This window comes from Cibotium barometz, chromosome 3 (assembly GCF_041138505.1).
Source record: "Cibotium barometz isolate CiBa-2024 chromosome 3, ASM4113850v1, whole genome shotgun sequence".
NCBI lineage: Eukaryota > Viridiplantae > Streptophyta > Polypodiopsida > Cyatheales > Cibotiaceae > Cibotium > Cibotium barometz.
In genome coordinates this window covers 8,867,531-8,888,504 of record NC_141048.1, presented here as the reverse complement: position 1 = coordinate 8,888,504, position 20,974 = coordinate 8,867,531, and the positions used below count along the sequence as shown (strand labels likewise).

Here is a 20,974-nt window from a genome sequence, read left to right as displayed (position 1 = left end):
CTCTCTCTCTCTCTCTCACTCACTCACACACACACACACACACAAAAAGGTAAGCACCCAAATGTACAAATTCAAACACACATGTACACACACATGGTAGTTACAATTATGATTTTTACACCCATGCACACGCACATAGTAGTTACAATCATGATTTACACACACATGGTAGTTACAATCATGATTTACACACACATCCACACACACGTAGTAGTCACAATTATGATTTTTACACACACATAGTAACACTTTTGTGAGTTACAAATTATTGCTAAAATTAGAATCGTTCAACACACACACACACACACACACACACACAAGGGTAAGCACCCAAATGTACAAATTCAAACACACATATACACACACACACACAAGGGTAAGCACCCAAATGTACAAATTCAAACACACATATACACACACATAGTAGTTACAATTATGATTTGTGCACCCATGTACACACACATAGTAGTTACAATTATGATTTATACACAAATGCACACACACATATAGTAGTTACAATTATGATTTTTATACACACATAGTAGTGATACTTTTGTGAGTTTTACAAATTATTGCTAACTCACAAATTATTGCTAAAATTAGAATCGTTCAATTGTGGCAAAGACTTGGAAAATGTTGTTTTTTGTATGTGTGTGTGCGCGCACACGCGCGCGCGTGTATGTATAACCCAAAAAATTACAGTTTTAGAGGAGGACCTTCTTTTAAATATACATGTTTTTTTATGTATTGTTACTTTTTGATATTCATGTTTTGTAATTACATGTGTTTATTTACATATCACATCTACATATATGTCATGCATCTACTTACCTATATTAACATCTTACTATATATGTATATATGTATGATTAATAGCGATGGAAGAGGTGACTTGCATTTTTTTAAACACATGAGGAGCACTCTTTCTTTTGAGGAAAGGTTGAATTTGGCTACAAAGTTCAAGTGTCACTTTTTTCATAGTGGATGGGTTGGGGCATGGCGGGTTGAAGTTGCTGGATAGGATGATATTTATAAAATTATTATACATTTAGAGCCATAAAAGTTAGATGAAAATATTGAGCTAATGTATATTAAAGAAATTATAGGCTTGATAGATTTTTAAGAAATTGACTATAATGTCTTTTAAAAGTCTTTCAAACCTATTTTAAGTCTTTGAAAATGTGTTAACAAGCATTGATTTGTAAGGACATTCTATAAATGTTCCTACTAGGCACCTCTTGTATAGGGGAGATCCCATGTTCCTATCAATAAGTTTTTCACCACAAGGAAGAGCCCCCCATAACACTTTCCATTAAAAAAACTTTAAAGTTAATAGGGCCCTAATGTTTCCATAAGCTTTGAAAAATTGTAACCCATTTGGATTATGGCCACCTTCTTCTCCATAATTTATTCAGTGATCTCCAGTTTATTCATTCTAGCAAAAATCAACATCCGTCACCTAAGGATTCCACCTCACACAACTTCTTCTAAGAGCTCACAAGTCCCGTTTCAGAGCAAACGTTGCCTTTAATTGTTCCAAGGCCATCCCATAAATGATTAGGTTTCATGATACCTTTGTGTTATGAAGATAACTAGCCATTCTAATATTCTTTAGGTCCAAAGGAGAGTCAAACCAAGGAGCCCACAGATAGACCACTATAGCAATTTGTCCCCCATGTACCTGTGAGATCCTTTCCACTAAAGTGTTCCAAGTACATACATGCATCTCTTAATAAGCTTATGAATAAACCCTTCTTTACCACAAGATAGAGCTAGAACTGAGATAAAAATATATTGTTTTGCCGATTCATATCAATCCATTTACCCCCTTCAGAACTGACATTGGAGTCATTCATCACCTTTATACACATTTTATCCCAAACGTGTTCCCCTTTACAAAGGGAGGCTATCATTTAGAGTGTAAACCTAAAGCCAGTTTTTCTAGATTGATCACTCCAAGACCCCCTAGTTTTTTAGAACACACAAGCTCCCACTTACATCAAGCCAATCTATCACTTTGACTCAAGTTTCTTTTCCAAAAGAAACTTTTAATAGGCTTCCAAACTTCTTTCCAATGACATTTATTTAAACTTAGCACTGGAAGATAGAACAAGAAATAGGCCATGAGAATGAAGTTGATCACCTTAAATTTTCTCTGCCAAGATAAAAAAACAAAGTTCCATTTTCTAAGTTTTCTCCCCACCTTTTCAATAAGCTAATCAAAAGCCTGTTTATTAGAGATTCCAACACCTACAAGGACCCCCAAATGTCTGAAAATAGTGCCTCTTTTAATTATTTCACTTGTCCAGCATGAGCTGTCAAAAGAAGAATCTGTAGTCAAAGCAATGAGCCTAGATTTCTCAATGTTGCAACTGGACCCAGAGGCAATAGCAAAGCAATAGACAATGGATAGAGCTTCTCTAAGAAACCTTTGTTTAGCCTCCAGAAAAAGGAGGGAATTATCAACAAAGAGTTTAGCTAGAATTTGTTCACCATCATCCAATTTGATTCCTACAATTAACCCCTTAGCAACAACATCCTGAATAGTTAAGATGAAGGGATGAGTGTTAATAGCAAAAGGGTCAAGGGGGAAACCTTGCCTCATAGACCTCTTCAAAGTAAAGCTGCCCACTATTCTTATATTAAAGAAAAGCATGGACTCTACCTCATAACACAAACTAAAGATAATATTGAAGATAAAGGGACTTCGTGGATTTACAAATGAAAGACTAGCTAACCCTATCAAATCTTTGTCCATATCTAGTTGTAACATGATGCATTTTTAGCATAAATGTTAGCATATAATCAATAGGGGGAACTCTTTTTCTTGGTAAGGATGGAATTAAAATAAAAGGAAAAGAAAAATAGGCAAGAAAATATAGACAAAATGGCTTGGGCATGAGATCCTGAATGTCTAGTCAAACTAATCACCTCCATAAATGTCCTCACGACAAAAAGACACTCCATACAATGAACTTGTTGACTACTCACAATGGGCTGCATCCATCTACAAGACCCACCAAAAATGATTTGTTAGCTTCAAGAGCTAAGTGAGCCACCTCCCATGCTTTCTAAACAAGATCAAGGCATTGAGAGCTTTAGCTTGCAAACTGTTCATCCCACTACTAATCATTTCCCTTTGAAAGATCAATTCATTTCTTTTAGTCCAAATCTCCCATAACACAAAATACTTGGCAAAGTTTATAATGATTTCCCGCTCCAGCAGAGGGGCATTAAATACCCCAAAAATTAAATGATTTTTCAACACTCTCCAAGCACAAACTTGTTTTAAAAGTCTTTGAAAACCTGTTAACAAGCATTGACTATAAGGACATTTAATCATCAGATGTTTAATTGATTTTGTTTGTTGCTAAGACACCTCTTGTATAGGGCAGATGCCATGTTCCCGTCGATAAGTTTTTCACCACAAGGAAGAGCCCCCCGTAACACTTTCCATAAAAAAACTTTAAAGTTAACGAGGCCCTAATGCCTCCATAAGCTTTGAAAAATTGTAACCCATTTGGATTCTGGCCACCTTTCCCCCCATAATTTATTTAGTGATCTCCAGTTGATTATGTCACACAAAGAGAGAGATACCTGTTTGGTTCTAAGAAAGTGAAAATTTATGTTAGAAGGCCAAACCCAATCGCTTTAGCAAAAATCAACAACCCTCACCTGAGGAGTCCACGTGACACAAACTTTTAAGGATTCTTCTAAGAGCTCATGAGTCCTATTTATAACAAACATTACCTTTAATTGTTCCAGGTCTCTCCAACCACCACAGAGAGGGCCATCCCATAAATGATCCAGTTTCATGATACTTCTTTTATGAAGATATTTAGCCATTCTAATATTCTTTAGGGCCAGACCAAGGAGCCCACTAGATAAACCACTATAGCAAACTATCCCCCATGTACTTGTGAGATCCTTTCCACTCAAGTGTTCCCAATATATAGACCTACATCTCTTGATAAGCTTATGAATAAACCCTGCTTTACCATAGAATAGAGCGAGTTGATATCTTTGCCGATTCATACCAATCCATTTATCCCCTTTAGAAATGACATTGGAGTCATTCATCACCTTTATACACATTTTAGCCCAAACCTGTTCCCCTTTACAAAGGGAGGCTATCAATTTAGAGTGTAAAGCTAAAGCTAGTTTTTCTTGATCACTCCAAGACCCCCTAGTTTTTTAGGAGAACAGACAAGCTCCCACTTACACCAAGCCAAAAATCTATCACTTTGACTTAAGTTTCTTTTCCAAAAGAAACTTTTAATAGGCTTCCAAACTTCTTTCCAATGACATTTATTTAAACTTAGCACCAAAAGATAGAACAAGAAATAGGCCATGAGAATGGAGTTGATCACCTTAAATTTTCTCTGCCAAGATAAAAAAACAAAGTTCCACTTTCTAAGTTTTCTCTCCACCTTTTCAAGAAGCCAATCACAAGCTTGTTTATCAGAGATTCCAACACCTACAAGGACCCCCAAATGTCTGAAAATAGTGCCTCTTTTAATTATTTCACTTGTCTAGCATGAGCTACCAAAAGAAGAATCTTTAGTCAGAGCAATGAGCTTAGGTTTCTCAATGTTGTAACTAAACCTAGAGGCAATCCATCATCCAATTTGATTCCTACAATTAACCCTTTAGCAAATTAAGAGGTAAGATGAAGGGATGAGTGATAAATTATAATGGCAAATAGTAAAGGGGAAAGGGGGCAACCTTGCCTCACAGACCTCTTCAAAGAAAAGCTGCCCACTATTCTTGTATTAAAGAAAAGCATGGACTTTGCCCCAGAACACAAACAGAAGATAATTTTGGAGATAAAGGGACCAAAGCCCAAAGTTTGCATGGATCTACAAATGAAGACTCGCTAACCCTATCAAAAGCTTTGTCTACAACTAGTTATAACATGATGCATTATAGATCTCCCATTAATAAAACCATGCTGATGATGAGACAACCTGATTAAAAACTGGAGTAAGCTTGTTAGCAATTATTTTGGCTATCACTTTGTACACCACAATAAGCATTGTGATGGGCCTCTAGTGTTTGGGTTGAGTGCACACATGCAATTTCGGAATACATTTGTTTAAACCCAATTTCAGGCCTGCCTCAGCCTCCCCCTCCCAAAACAGCATGTTAGCTAAATGGATAGCTAAATGGCTCACAACAAAAGACAATTGAGACCAAAAACATTGCATGAATTCAATAGTGATGCCATCCCAGCTAGGAGATTTGTCTTTACCCATGGAGAACAGAGCCTCTCTACCTTCATGTAGAAAATTTGCTATCCAACCACCACTGATACATCTGCATGTTTTTTTAATCAGCTTTAGCATCTTATTTTGAGCCTCCTGAACCTGTTCAGACTGCACTTCCTTAGAGCTGATGATTCTATCCAGAAAACTAACATGATCTGTGCCATTTGATCAAGGTTAGATGTAGTTCTGCCAGTCTCATCTTCAACTTGAGAGATTAAATTGTTTCTTTGTTTTTTCATTAAAAAAGAATTTAGAGATCACAGGCATCAATTTTAAAGAAGTGTTTCTTGGCCAAGGAGTCTGGCTTTCTTAACTTGCAAAAAAACAAGGTCCTCTTGTCTTTTCCGTAATCCCAACCATTTCTCATGATCCCTCTTAGAGGCAGTTCCTACTTACACACACTCTCGTTATTTGTGGGTCTCCGTGGGCATGGTAGTCAAAATCTCAGTGGGTATGGTGAGGATGAGCGTGACTTCAGTTATAAAGCTCACATCGTTGAGGAAGCTGCCACAACCCATGCTGCATGCACACCACGGGCTTGTTATCATCAAGGTCTGCCACCAGCAGCAGGGCCTGAGGCAGCAGCAGCTCCGGTTACACACGGTCTCCGACAACTGTCTTATCACCAAGCACCAACAGAAGCTATGTGGCCATAAGCTTGCCCCAGGTCGTCGACTAACCACCATAGCAGCGCATGCCTCCCCGTCTCCACTTGTGGTGGTCTCCTTCTACAAGTTCGCCGACCTTCCTGACTACCAAGCAATGAAACAGCCTCTCAGAGATTTCTGCGAGGAGCTTGTAAGTCTTGCACACCCTAACGTCTGTGTTAAAGTTACTCCAGACGTCTTTGGAAAACCCTAATTTTTCTTGTTTGTCATATAAGAGTCATGGATACCATTATCTTGTTTTGACTTAGCAAATCATGGATTACTGCAAGGAGCGTCAAGCTGAAAACTTGCATCTCTTCTATTATCTCCCCAAGCTGCTATGAGAACGTAATTGTAATAAACAGCGTGTATCAGGAGGTATCATTCTTGCATCCGAGGGCATCAATGGTAGCATATGTGGCATCCGTGATGCCGTGGAGAAGGTTTTAGGGAGTATTCAATCTGATGATCGCCTAGCAAATCTTAGGCGGATCGAATCACCTGCAACCAATGAAGACGAGGAGATTCATAATGGCCACACAAAGAGATCTCCTCTGGGGCCAGATGACGCTGCACCCTTCCGCTGGGGTCATGTGCGAGTAAAGCTCAAAGAGGAGGTATTATGCTGTTATGGATGGCCTTATATTGTTGTTAAAATCAAACGGTGATAGTTTTTGTCTTACTTTAGTGTTCTGTTTGCATGTTTTTGTGATCGTGGAACTTCCAGATAGTGACAATGGGTGTGTCCGGAGTTTACCCATCGAAGCATGTGGGCAAATATGTCAAGCCAAAGGATTGGAACTCCTTGATCCAACAAACAGGCACGGTGTGTTTGTCAAAGATTGGTCTTACTCTGGGCTTCTATTTTTAGCATTGGCAACATTTGTGACAGTCTACTTGGGATGACTAGTTCATTTTTATGTTAAGCTGTGCAACAACACCCCCCCCCCCGTCCCTCCCGCCCACCCCTAAAGAACACACACTCAAAAGTATAAATACATATGCAGATGGTTGTGGATGTGCGGAATGTTTACGAGATCCGGGTAGGAAAGTTTAAAGGAGCAGTGGATCCAGAAACAGATTCTTTCAGGGAGTTTCCTACTTGGGTAGAGGAGCACCTTTTAAAGCGCATGCACATGGATCAACCATGTGCAGTTGGCTCAGAAGTGACATCTTCAAGACCACAAAGGATTGCTATGTATTGTACTGGTGGAATAAGGTGTGAGAAAGCCACTAGTCTTTTGTTGAGCAAAGGTTTTACCGAGGTATGCAGATACTTCATGCTTCTATACACAATTTCTTGCATGCATCTTATGATGAGACATTACTTAATAAATTGATTTTGTGCTCTACATTGCTCAAACAAGGGGATGGTTTTTGCATGCATGTTATTGCTTTTTTGGTTGTGGGCACATGCAATTAACATTCTGTGTGATATGAGTCTCTAGTCTAATACATGTAATATCTCTGTGTCATGTGCACAGTGTGTATCTACCGTGTGCTACACGCACGCAAGAGTGTGTATCTACCGTGTGCTACATGCACGCAAGACTAGCTTCGAGGTTTGGGGAAGCCTGGAGCTAGGCAGGCTGATTGGCGAGCTGAGTTAGGGATAGACTAACGGGCGGGCACCCAAGTATGGACGGGCGGGCGCCCAAGTGTGGACGCCCGATGACCGGCCAAGAGCCTATAAAAGAGTGGCCAAGGTTAGTCATTAGTCATATAGAGTCTCGTGAGATTTGTGAGAGCTCTATAGTCTGGAGCCTGGATCTAGTGTAGACGTGCACCTGCTTTACGCAACCGAGGCCGGCAGCAATCTCGAGGCCCGCGAGGGTAGCTTCGTGGCGGTATGGGACGTCGTGAGGTAGAGATTGGTCGGTACGTCAACCTAGTTAGCTCAGCTCGTGGCTCGGTGGGGACAGCCAAGATTGTGGGCTTGCCCATGGCTGTCATGGTCGGGTGGTGAGTCAGGCCTGCACCCCCGTCTTGTTTGTTTGTTTGTTTGCAGGTTTCGAGTCTCGTACCAGGAGCGTTCTACGAGGAGATCCTATGGGGATTTGACAGTGGTATAAGAGCATGCCTTGTGAACGAGCAAGTCGGTAGGTAGAGAAGATGAGGTCGAAGAAAGGTATGTGTTCAAGAAGCTTGCTGTTTTGTTTATGCATACTGCTGTTTTTTCAGATTAGTATGTGCTTTTTTCATCAAAGAAACCTGTGATGAGGGTGTAGGTGGTTAGTAGGGTTGTTTGCTTTGCAAGAAGAAGGTTGAAGGTGTTTGTGCAGTCGCATGAACAAGTTGTGAGAGAAAACAAAGAAAAAGCAAGTTTGCTTTTGGTTGAACGAGAGAGAGAGAGAGAGAGAGAGAGAGAGCGCAAGAAGCGATTGTTGGCGATGCTGATTGCGGGTGCTGGTCGAGTACTGCTGGCCGGATATAAGCGTTGCTACCGGCTGTTGTAGGCGGCCAGGCCTACGCAGACGGCTGGGCGCAAGTGCAGGCAGAAACGAAAGTGCCGGCAGCCACGATCACCTGAGCGCAAGCGGCACCGGCAGAAACGAAAGCGTTGGCAGCACGGTAGGCGACGGCAGCAGCGCAGGTGACGACAGCAGACAGGCCGGCGGCACTAATTCCGGGGGGGGGGGGGAATAGTAAAAGCATTCTGCTGATTTGGGTGCTTTCGTTTTTTTTAAAACATTAAACTTAAAAAAAAAAAGAGTTTAAAGGTCCCTAAGGTTTAAAGGTGTTTTTTTTAAAAGAAAATAGAGAAATATATATATATATAAAAACACAAAAGCAAAAGCTCAAGTTGCTTTTGGGGAAGGTTATATAAACCCCTTAAGTGGGCTTCTTGCCACACATCTCTCAAGTTTTCAAGCTCTCAAGCTCTCAAGTTCTCTCGCACTATTCTTGTGCAAGATCGAATTTTGTCTCCACTTGCCCTCTTCAAGATGTCGACCCAAGAATCAGAGTTGGAGCCCCTTGTCGAACGCGAAGGCTTGCCGGCTAACGGAAGACACTGATGCCGATCTTTTTGACGATTATGTGTCAAAATCTGATTTCCAAGAGTTCAAAGTAGCTCTCGAAGTTTCTTCTTTGAAATGTCAGGCACAAATCGCCGCCCAGATGCAAGCTTTGCAGAACTCCATCTCTCTCTTGACCACTACCCTATCTACTCTTTCGGGTATGGATACCTTGGCCTTTATTTTAGGCCCCAACATTACTTCGGAACAGTTCGGGGGCGAGCAAAAGCAGCGTACCAAGGAGATCGTGGACACTTGGCTACATAAGTGGCAAGTCCATTTTGAGTTTCATCCATATGATGATGGAAAAAAGATCCAGTTAGCAGCAGGTTTCCTCTCAGGCAAAGCTTTGCTTTGGTGGAAGGAACTCAACCCTAAGCCAATAACTTGGGCACAATTTGAAGACGTCTTCAAGAAGGAATTCCTTAAGAAAGAGGATGATTATGATGTTGTTGCCCGGTTTACCGCTTTGTGAAGGGATTCAGCTGTTAGGGTTAGGGTTTGGAAGGTACTTCAGCAAGAGGTGTGAGAGACAGAGAGAGGAACACGACTGCTCATCTATTGAGAGTAATAAAAGTGAAAGTACAATAGCCACATAAAGAAGTGACATAATGTTAGACATCATCCCCTACTTGCTGGCTTCCTATTTGGTGTCCTATTTTAGCCTCTAGGGCTGACCATGTTAGTCAGAGGGACTGGTCACCCCTCACTCATATTTTATCCATATTTATTCCCCATTTTATGGTCTTGGGATTTTCCCCAGTCGTGGAGGTCCTTTATCCCTAGTCGGCTGCCTTCATGTAGAGGTATATATATAGCCGGCATGCCTCCCTCATATTTTCACTGCTTGCATTGCTTGCCTAGCTTGTCTAGCTGCAGTCCCTCACTTACGAGGTTCTCCCCTCTTGCTCGGGACATGTATTCCTTTTGATGATGATATTGAGAGCAGGTTCTCACCTGTGTTTCCTCTCCATCTTTCTCTCTCTCTCCCTCCTGTGTTTCCACTCTCCCTTCTTCCGCTGCACATTCTATCATGGTATCAGAGCGCCGGTGATTTTCAGCGTTGGATGCTCCCTCCTATACCTCTTCATATCTGCGTTTTTTCCGCCCCTGGACAGACCTGTGTCTACAGCAGTTTGCAACAGTTCTCAGCGTTCATACCCCCCCTTAGTGCTGGTCGCCTGTTTTGTACAGGCCAGTAGCAGCATATTTGCTGCGTTTTTTTCTCCTACAGGTTTCTGATGTTGATTTGTTGATCTGAGGCTTGGGTGTACCTATTTCTTCAGCGTTTCCATATTCAGCCCCTTATACCTCTGCGTTTTTCAGATATGCAGCCATGGCTGTTGTGTTTTTTTTTTGAACCGATCTTGCTGGTAGCTCTACCTTCAACTGGGCTTCATCTGTTGGACCCGAAGGTACCTTCTCTTCAGCGTTTTTCCTCGCAGGAGGTGTGGACACTGGTTGGCTTGAATTTTCAGGTTTGTAGCCCCTTGTTTGGCTGCGTTTTCTTCTCCAGTGGACACAGATCACTTGCAGAGGGGTTTTTTTGATTGGATTGTGGCTTTGGAGGCAGTTTGGTACTTGAGTAGGATTCTGAATTTCAGATTTCAGTCAGCGTTTTGCTGATTTTGGAGCATCTATACCTGTGTTTGTTCCTGGCCTACACGGTTTCCCGGTTTCTACATGTTCCTTGCCTTCTATTGGTGGTGGAGTGCTATTTTTGCTGGATAGCAGTGTTTTGGCTGTGCTTTGCTTCCCATAGGAGTTTTCTACACTCAGAGGGAGCCTTTCTCTAGCTACTTCACTTGAGGATCAGTTTCGGGAGCTGTGCTGTATCTGTGGAGACATTCTTCTTTGACAGGAGTTTACAGTTATTTGGAGGAGAGCAGTGATCTTTTCAGAGATCCTGAGCAGAGTTTATTTTGTCCGAGCTTGTGTTCTTTGCAGTATTTGCAGAACAAGGAGGGTGTTTTGCTCTTTTGCGGTGTGATCCTTTCACATGGATCTTTTATCTGTTGCTGATTCTTGGGATCTGGTTCTACTTCTGGAACAGTCTTCTACTATCTGTGATGCTTTTGAGGACTTTGTTGCCACTGCAGTTTATATTCCTGCTTCCCTTCCTCATTGTGAGGAGTCTACCTCTGCCTCTCTTTGTGATGCTTCTGAGGATGCCCCTCCCCCTGCCAGTTTTGATGGTTTGTTGTTTTGGAGGATGGTTTTTTGGACCCGGTGGGATGCTTTGGATCTGTGGTTGCTAACCGTGCCTAGGGCACAGTGGTACTTCCAGAGTTTTTTAGATTTGGATCACAATCAGGTTGGGCTTGTACCAGTCCGACGATATCATTTTCCAGAGGGGGATGTGGAGTCCTTTCATCTTGCGATGCTCACCTCAGTGGCGTGTACTTATGTACAGCATTGGGCAACTCATGTTATGGAGTTTGAGCAGATGGACCCCATATTTTCTACAAAGTCTACACATCTTGCGATGCCGACCTTTTCAGAGGATACTTTTATACAGCATTTGGCTACTCTTGGTACAGAGTTGGAGCAGATTGACTCTATTTCTTTTGAGGATTCCAGTGAGGAGCAGTTTGCTTCTCCCAGGATTGGTTATATACAGGATCTGATCTTGGTTGGTTATGAGGTTTTTCATACTTTCTCTAGGCTGGATACACGACATTCGACTTCGGGGAGTGTTCTTACACTTGGGTTTGGAACCATTATTTGGAGCAGCACGTCGCAACCTATATGGTTGTTTTCTTCCAGAGGAACGGTGTACCTGGCAGCTTGTTCTGTTGCTTTTGTAGCTGAGTTGCTGAGGAGATTGCTTGTGGAGCTTTCTTGGTACCTGTTTCTGCAGTCTTTCATCTTTGATCGAGGACGGCGTCTCTGGCTTCTTGGAGTTTGCTCAGCATCCGGTGCTGAGAGGGGGTGTTAGACATCATCCCCTACTTGCTGGCTTCCTATTTGGTGTCCTATTTTAGCCTCTAGGGCTGACCATGTTAGTCAGAGGGACTGGTCACCCCTCACTCATATTTTACCCATATTTATTCCCCATTTTATGGTCTTGGGATTTTCCCCAGTCGTGGAGGTCTTTTATCCCTAGTCGGCTGCCTTCATGTAGAGGTATATATAGCCGGCATGCCTCCCTCATATTTTCACTGCTTGCATTGCTTGCCTAGCTTGTCTAGCTGCAGTCCCTCACTTACGAGGTTCTCCCCTCTTGCTCGGGACATGTATTCCTTTTGATGATGATATTGAGAGCAGGTTCTCACCTGTGTTTCCTCTCCATCTTTCTCTCTCTCTCTCCCTCCTGTGTTTCCACTTTCCCTTCTTCCGCTGCACATTCTATCACATAAAAGGTGTGTTCACATGGTCCGGCCATAAAGTGTGCCAGGTGGACCAAATCACTTATAAACTATTATGAGTGAAACTAAGCTAAAACTGGGGAAAAAACCTCCACTAACTGAAGTAAAAAGTGTCCCAGTAATCTACTGATGATCACAAGCACTCCTCTAGGTGCATACACAGCAAAACCCAACAAACCCCCCTGGAGTGATATGTGATCACTGTACATCATCCACCAAATTCAAAGCAGTGCGGAATGCTTCGAATTTCGGATGTGGTAATGCCTTGGTGAAGATGTCTGCCACATTCTGATCTGTAGGACAGTAGATCAGACTGATATCACCTGCCTGGAGTCTATCCCGAACAAAATGATAGTGAATCTCAATGTGTTTCGTGCGAGCATGAAACACATGATTCCTGGCCACGGCAATGGCACTCTGACTATCAGTATAGATAGGTGTAGGCTCCTCCACTGAAATATCCATATCAGTCATGAGACGACGCAGCCAGACACACTCAACGGTAGTAGTGTAGGTTGCTCTGTACTCTGCCTCACAAGACGAAGTGGCTACTGTGGTCTGTTTCTTGCTTAGCCAAGAAATACATGAAGAGCCAAGAAAGAAACAATTTTCACTAGTGGAATGTTTGGTATCAAAATCACCAGCTCAATCTGAATCGCTGTATGCATATAACTGCATGTCACCCTCGTCAGGATAAAGCAATCCAAGAGACAAGGTACCCTGCAAATACCGAAATACACGCTTCACAGCTTGCCAATGTGACAATCGTGGATTGTGCATGAATCTGCTCAACTGAGATACGGCATACTGAATATCTGGCTGTGTAGTACACAAGTAAATAAAGCACCCAACAGCCTGAGCATATGTAGTGGCATCAAATAAAATACTGTCATCTTGTAGTGACAGTTTCATCCCAGGCTCCATAGAAGTGCTGATAGGCTTGCAATCCTGAAATTTAAACTTTTCCAAAAGTTTAGCAACATACCGAGATTGTAACAACCCAATGCCTCTGTTATCCTGCACAAATTGTATGCCCAAATAGGAGTGTACAAGCCCCAATTCAGACATGTCAAATGTCTGTCGCAGTCTCTCTTTAAAAGTTGCAATTTTGTCATCATTTGATCCCATAAGCAAGAGATCATCTACATAAAGACTGATGACCAGCAGATCTTTCTCTTTTTTCTTTACATACAAAGTGGCTTCTGATGGACTGTTCACAAAGCCTTGAGTGAGCAGGAAAGCATCTATCTTTGCATACCAAGCTCGTGGAGCTTGTTTCAAACCATACAAGGTCTTTTTCAGCCTGCATACTCTCCCTTCATGACCATGTTCTACAAAACCTATGGGCTGATATACATAAACTTCCTCCTCGAGGTCCCCATGTAGGAAAGCAGTCTTGATGTCCAACTGGTGAACAATCCAACCACGATGTGCAGCCAATGCAATGACACACCTAAGTGTCGACATACGGGATGTAGGAGCAAATGTCTCCTCATAATCAATGCCCTTCTTCTGTGCATAGCCCTTTGCAACTAGACGGGCTTTGTACCTGTCTCAATGGATCCATCTGCATGTCTTTTCAACTTATAGACCCACTTAGTACCAATGGCTTTCTTGCCTTTGGGCAGATCAACCAAATCCCATGTTTGATTCCTTTTAATAGAATCAAGCTCATCCTGCATGGCTTTACTCCAATGCACATTGTCTCGTGCATCCACAAATGAATCAGGCTCATCATCATCCTGTAAACTGGCTGCCATAACCATATTTAAATCCATGATGTGTGCATGCTCATTGGTCCGTGTCTCCCTACGAGTACGACCAGCAAGAGGATCCTCTAGATGGCTGTCTTGTAATGTCCTCAAATACCATCTAGGTATGTGTCTGACCTGTGGAGCCTGCTGCCCCATATTTGGCTCAACTTCTGGCTCAATTTGCTGCTGAATTTCTACACCACCTTCATGATTGGCTGGCTGTCCTGTACCCTCATGGGTTGGATCACCAACTGTGGAATGAAACTCCATAGGTAGTAGACCTTCAAACACATCATTTTCAGCCTGATTTACATCATAACCAGCCATGGATATTTCTGATTTTTCATCAAAAATCACATCCCGACTAGTGAATATCTTCTTGGATAGTGGGTCATATAACCGGTAGCCCTTGTTCTCACGGCTATACCCAACAAAAATACATTTTGTGGCTTTATCATCCAACTTCTTCCTCAACTCTTTGGGTATGTGTGCATATGCAAGACACCCAAAAGTATGAAAATGTGATACCGAAGGCTTGCGGCCATGCCAAGCCTCAAAAGGAGTAATGGAAACCAATGTCTTTGTGGGACATCGATTTAAAATATGACAAGCACACATAACAGCTTCCACCCAAAAGATATGTGGTAGCTTCTTTGCCTTTAACATACATCTGGCCATCTCCATGAGTGACCGATTCTTCCTTTCTGCAATCCCATTCTGCTGTGGAGTATAAGGAGTAGTATACTGATGTTTGATACCTCTACTCTCAAGAAAGGAATTCAACATGTGTGACACATATTCCCCCCCTCGGTCAAAACGGAGAGTCTTAACCTTGCATCTTGACTCTGTTTCAGCAAGTGCTACAAAGGCCAAAAATGCATCATATACTTGTGATTTCTGTGTCAACGGATAGACCCAGCATATACGAGAGAAGTCATCAATAAATGTAGCAAAATAGAAGCAACCTCCTAATGACTTCGTCTGCATGGGACCAGAAAGATCACTGTGTATAAGCTGCAACTTTGCAATTGCTCGTAGAGCCTGATCACGTGGAAAGGAAAACCGATGCATTTTTCCCAAAATACATCCTTCACATATGTGATCTGGAGGCTTCTCCATAAGAGGTAGGTCTGTCAACATGTTATGTCGCTGCATAAGCAGAAGACTACCAAAATTTACATGCCTCATGCGAGCATGCCATAACTCCGCATCAACCATAGCTGGAGTAAGAGTGAATGCATTATAAGCAGACTGATCCACTGGCTGAAATGCATCCAACTGATAGAGTCCATGACATAATGTACCAGTAAGCATCAAAGTCAAAGCATTAGCTTTGTCTCTGACCATGCATTTGTCATCATCAAAGTGGACTTGCATACCACACTGTGCTAAAGAAGAAATGGACAACAAATTCTTCTTTATCCCTGGTACATATAAGGCATCTGTAAGGCGAAGAATAGAGCCATCAATGGCTGTGAACTGAATCTCCCCAATGCCACGAACTGGATATGAAGCATTATTGGCACACTGAACGGTTTTGCCAACAGGGGCAGGGCCTACATGACAAAACAAATCCCTGCGAGATGTGATATGCTTTGAAGCACCACTATCAAAATACCAAGTACATGCATGCTCTGTCACATTGAGTGCCTGTGAAGACCAAGAGGCATCATAGCTGCATGTGTAGAAACAGTAATCCCTGTCCTCAACAAAAGAAGCAGTCTCCGGAGGAGCTTTAGAGACATCATTTACAGACATCCCAGATTCCTTTGCCTTCTCTTTGGCAATCCTCTTCCTACACTCTGTGATGTAGTGACCTGGCTTGTTACGGTAATGGCATTTGCCCTTCTTCTTGGGCTGTCCATCACCTTTCTTGGTATCCTGAGATGAACCACCATCACCTAAATTCTGATTTGAACTCTTTGGCTGAGATTTGCCTTTCCCTTTTTGACCTGTCGTTTGAGCCAAGACTCTATGTACTGCGGGAACTGAATGGCAACTACCTGAGTCACCCCTGACCTGCCTGTGGAAACCTTTCACCTACCATCTCCGACGTACCTGAAGCTCTGAACCTCCTGAGGCGATGTTGGAGCAAACTTCCGTCTTCTGTGGAAGAGAAACCCCCTGCTGCTGCCAGTTGAAGCCAAAACTTATCTCCTCCTTTGATGATGGATGTCATTCTTCCCTGAGAGTTCATGGGTAACATGTATGCAGGACTGACTGCTAAGATGACTGCTAAGATGACTGCTATGCAAACCATGTGCAACCCTATATGCTGTGCAAGAATGCAGGTGGATGGGTTACTAATGCAGACCTAAGGGAAAATCCCTAAGGGTGGCTTGCAAAATTTTGAGAACTGGGTTTAACTGTGTGGAAGCGATAAAAATGATGACTGATTGAATGACTGATGGAATGAACATGTTCTAAGGCTGGTTACCCTGTAACGCTCTGATACCAATGTGACATGTGAGAGCTTATGACCGTAGTAATCACAACCTTAGTCTATACTTAACTGCACTTAATGATGTTTAAAAGAGACAAACAGATATGTGTCAATGCAATGCAGCTATATTAGATGAATGAATGATGTTACAATGAGATCCAAATGGATCTGTACTGCTGAATATGCTGCCTATATGCTGAATATGCGGGATGAACTGCTGTCCACTCTTTCCCTTGTCTCCTGGGAAGGAAACACTGAAGGGAGGCTTGGGAACAGATGCTGAATGCTGATGGAATGATGAAACGCAGACCTGTTGGGCTGAACTGAGTGCGTTTGCTGATGTTGATGGCTGATGATGATGATATGCTGAAACGCAGGATGATCCAGAGGAGGCTGCGTTTGCTGAAGATGCTGATGCGTTTGCTGGACTGCTGTTGAATGCTTGTATGATGCGCTTGGAATGCTGAATGCTGAGATGACAGGCTGAAAACGCATGCTGATGCTGATGAGGAAGCGTTTCTCTTTATAGGCGGGTATTGATGCTGGTCGGCCAGTATTGCTACAGTCGGCCAGATGCTGTATGTCCACGACTGCATAAATAATGCCAATCATAGCATAAATGCTAGTCGGCTGATGTAAAATGCCCATAAAATGCCTGAATAAATCATGATTAAATGCTTGATGAATCTGATGATGCTAATGATGCCATAGAATGATGCCATGTCACTGTACACCTGACTGGTGTGCACGTGACACTAGACATATCATCTCCTTCATGCATTTTCTGATTTTCCAGCTCTCTTTTCAAAAACGAGATCTAAGCCTCATTACGAGCAGCATACATCTGCTCCAAAGTCACCCATGCATTCCGTGAAGAGCTAGCTGAACGAATATGAGGTATTATAGACCTCTGTACTGACAATGCAGCTTGTGCATCTCTGGCATCCCATGTCTTCTGAGCATTTGTTCTTTGAACAAGCAGAGGCTGACCGTGTGCCTGTGCCTGTTGTCCTCTTCCACGAGCACCCCCTTGGGGAGGAGTCTCTGGAGCCAATGGACCTGGACGTGGTTCATCACCACTAACAAAATCCCAAAGACCTTTTGCCACGAGCACATTTCTCAGCATAAAACTCCACAAGGAGTAGTTCATGCCATCCAACTTGTCTTCCTTAGACAAGTACGTGAACACATCACTTTGCTGTTGATTTGCCATTATGCTAGTGCACAATGCTGTACCTGTGTATCAAAAAACCCAAAAGCAATAACCCTGAAAGCAATTGTACTCCACTGAATACAGCTTACCCAAATATGCCTGCACTCTCAATCCTTTGAATGTGCAACACAATGCACCACTGACTGAGTAGAGCAGCAAAAATGGCTCACACAGTGCTAAAATGCCCCAAAAATGCCCAAAGTTACTGCACCCAAAACCTTGCAAAAAACCTGTAGAGATTTCTTTGCAAGAAAATCTGCTAGTCTAGGGCAGAATTTTGGGTGTTTTACCACCTTTTCAGGAAGGCAGCCAAGGGCTGCAGACATGTACCTTTTTGTACCATAGTATATACTGAATTTCCAGCACTTCTCTCTCTCTCTCTCTCTCTACTCTCTCTCTACCTGCGTTTTTGCATCAGATGGTGCGTTTTTGCATCAGAATGTTTCCAAGAGTGTTTAGGGCTGAAAGAAGACTACCCAGAGCTTCCGCGTGTTACATTGGTATCAGAGCATCAGGCTCAGCAAAGCTAAACGCTGAATCAGTCCCAGATGATGGTGTACAGGTCCAAGGTACAGGAAAGTACACGGATTCGAAGCCCAAGGCGAGGAGCACAGAAGCGGGAAGAACTCCCAGGAGGTTTGTTGGTGGTGTTCCACAGTGCCAGATGGGGATGGCAGTTCCGTGAGCCAGATAGGTTCTCAGGTAACGGTCCCAAGGGAGGTTGATCCTCCAAGGGTGATGTGAGAGTGCCAAACTCAGTTCCAGGAATGAAGACCAAGACGGTGTTCAAAGTCAGGGCAGGAATGGATTGTGGACTAGAGGAAGACCAGATGCATAGATCTTCATCAGAGACAGAGTGGTTTGGAAAACAGACTGGATTTTCAGAGAAAAAGGGCTGCCAGGAATGGATGATGACAGAGGGACTTCGGGACAGGATTGGGATGATGACAGTCATCCAAGAGCAGGTTGGATTCCCGTCATCAAGTTTAGCAGAGGGGGATGTCATGTGCATCATAGATGCCATGGACATTCTCAGGGGCTAGATCTAGAAGAGGCAGCCAGATAAAGAGTAGAACCAAGAAGATGGAGTACAGAGCACTTGTGGCAGTGTAGACTGGCGTGGAGAACAAGCTGAAGAGAGCACTTGTGGCAGTGTAGACTGGCGTGGAGAACAAGCTGAAGATCAGAAGTGTGTCGGCTGCAGAACATTGGTGCTGGCTGCACAGAAAGGACTGTCGGCTGCTCATGGAGGTGGTCGGCTGAACCAGCAAACAGGGGCAGCATCAGGCGCATCAAAATCAAGGAAGAGGACCAAGTCGGCTGAATTATTAAGCATTTAATGCATTTAATACTGGCCGACCAGCAGTCGGCCAGTCTACCCTTTGTCCAAGGGACCTATAAAAAGGCCCAAGTACTCATTGTTTTAGGCATTCAGCCCACTAGGGGTTTGGATCAGTAGGGTCCTAGTCTAGGGCAGAATTTTGGGTGTTTTACCACCTTTTCAGGAAGGCAGCCAAGGGCTGCAGACATGTACCTTTTTGTACCATAGTATATACTGAATTTCCAGCACTTCTCTCTCTCTCTCTCTACTCTCTCTCTACCTGCGTTTTTGCATCAGATGGTGCGTTTTTGCATCAGAATGTTTCCAAGAGTGTTTAGGGCTGAAAGAAGACTACCCAGAGCTTCCGCGTGTTACAGTAGTACACTAGCACCATAACTCGCGTCATCAAGCACATGACAGGTATCGGGTGTACCAATCAATGTGGTCCATGTGATAAAATACCACAAGCTTTGAGGGACCAATTGATTGCGGAGAATTGTCCTGCAATGGGTGGTGCAAGCAGTGTTAGAGGTGGTGAAAGTACGCAAGATGCTCTCCATGATGCTTTTATTGGAGATGTTACAGGTTCAGGTACACTAGATGAGGGTGAAAGTCTTTTGGCTTCAGCCCAATCCACCAGAGGCAGGAAGAGGGCACGTATTGCCGATGATGAGGACCTCCTGCCACAAGATGCGAGAGGTAAGGAGAGGCAACAAAGCAATCCACTCTGCGTTCTTGTATCTCATCACAAGCTTGGGTAAAGGAGCGGCAAAGGGTGGCAGAAATGGAGATTTGTCGTACTCTTATTGAGTGTAATATATCCTTCAATGTGTTAAGGACAGACCAATGGAAAAGAATGGTGAAAGCAATTGCGCAGGTAGGGCCTACTGAGACGTGGACAGGTCTTGAGTATACGAAGATGCGTACATCCATGTTGGATAAGCAGAAGGCCTTGATAGACAAGGCGCTCACTCCTGTGAAAGTAAGTTGGCAGGAGTTTGGATGCACTATTATTTCAGATGGGTGGGCAGACATTCGCAAGAGGCACATAATCAATATCCTTGTGTCATCTTGCTTGGGCACCTATTTCTTGCGTGCCGTGGATGCAGGGAGAGCAGGAGACAGGATCACAGGGGAGTTCATTTATGGCCACATTCGACAGGCTATCCTTGAGGTTGGGGAGGACAATGTTGTGCAGTTGGTGACCGACAACGCCTCTAACTGCAAGGCAATGGGTCAAATGGTCAAGGCAGAGTTTCCACATATAGTGTGGACTCCATGTGCTGCCCATTGTCTTGATTTACTTATGGAAGACATTGGAAGCTTGTTTGGGTGCAGCCCATTGTTGCAGATGCTGTAAAGATCACCACCTTCTTCCGCAAGAAGCATCAGGCTCTTGCCATCTTTCGGAGCCATAGCCCTTTGGATATGGTGAGCCTCCAAGACCAGGTTTGCCTACATATTCTTGGTCTTGGATAGGCTCTACAAGATAAGAGATTCACTATCATCAACAGTTGTGGATCCAAGGTGGCGACAGATGCATCATTCAGAGGATGAGTGTACAAAATACTTGCAGAGGCGGATCTTGGATGATGATTTTTGGCAGCAAGTTCATAGCCTTTCAGTTGCACTTAAGCCCGTGTATGTCCTTCTCCGACTTACAGACATGGAGGGCTCAACTTTGGGGCTGGTCTTTCATTTGTTTATGCAAATGAAAGACCATGTTGCTCAGTGCTCCATGATGATTGCTCAACGGTAAGCAATAGTTCTAATTTCTTCCTCTTTCTTTGATTTTTATGACTTCTCGATTCTCGACTCTCATGACATGTCAGGACTGACATGTGTACACTTAGCACTATAACCTAAGACAAGTATTTTCAATCTCTCATTTTCAGCCGAGGGATCTTGGATATTGTAGACAAACGGTGGACATTCATGCCGTCC

General features: G+C 43.2%; 1 protein-coding gene across 1 annotated transcript in view; it reads left to right on the top strand.

Moving 5' to 3' along the window:
• Positions 1 to 5,591: 5,591 nt before the first annotated feature.
• LOC147639675 (uncharacterized) overlaps positions 5,592 to 20,974 on the top strand; it is a 55,814-nt gene continuing 40,431 nt past the window's right edge. Inside the window, exons 1-4 of the mRNA XM_086772619.1 lie at positions 5,592 to 6,065; positions 6,280 to 6,531; positions 6,642 to 6,740; positions 6,922 to 7,179. Of these exons, the coding sequence (XP_086628745.1) occupies positions 5,697 to 6,065; positions 6,280 to 6,531; positions 6,642 to 6,740; positions 6,922 to 7,179 (978 nt within the window). The 5' untranslated portion in view covers positions 5,592 to 5,696. The remainder of the gene's footprint in view (positions 6,066 to 6,279; positions 6,532 to 6,641; positions 6,741 to 6,921; positions 7,180 to 20,974) is intronic.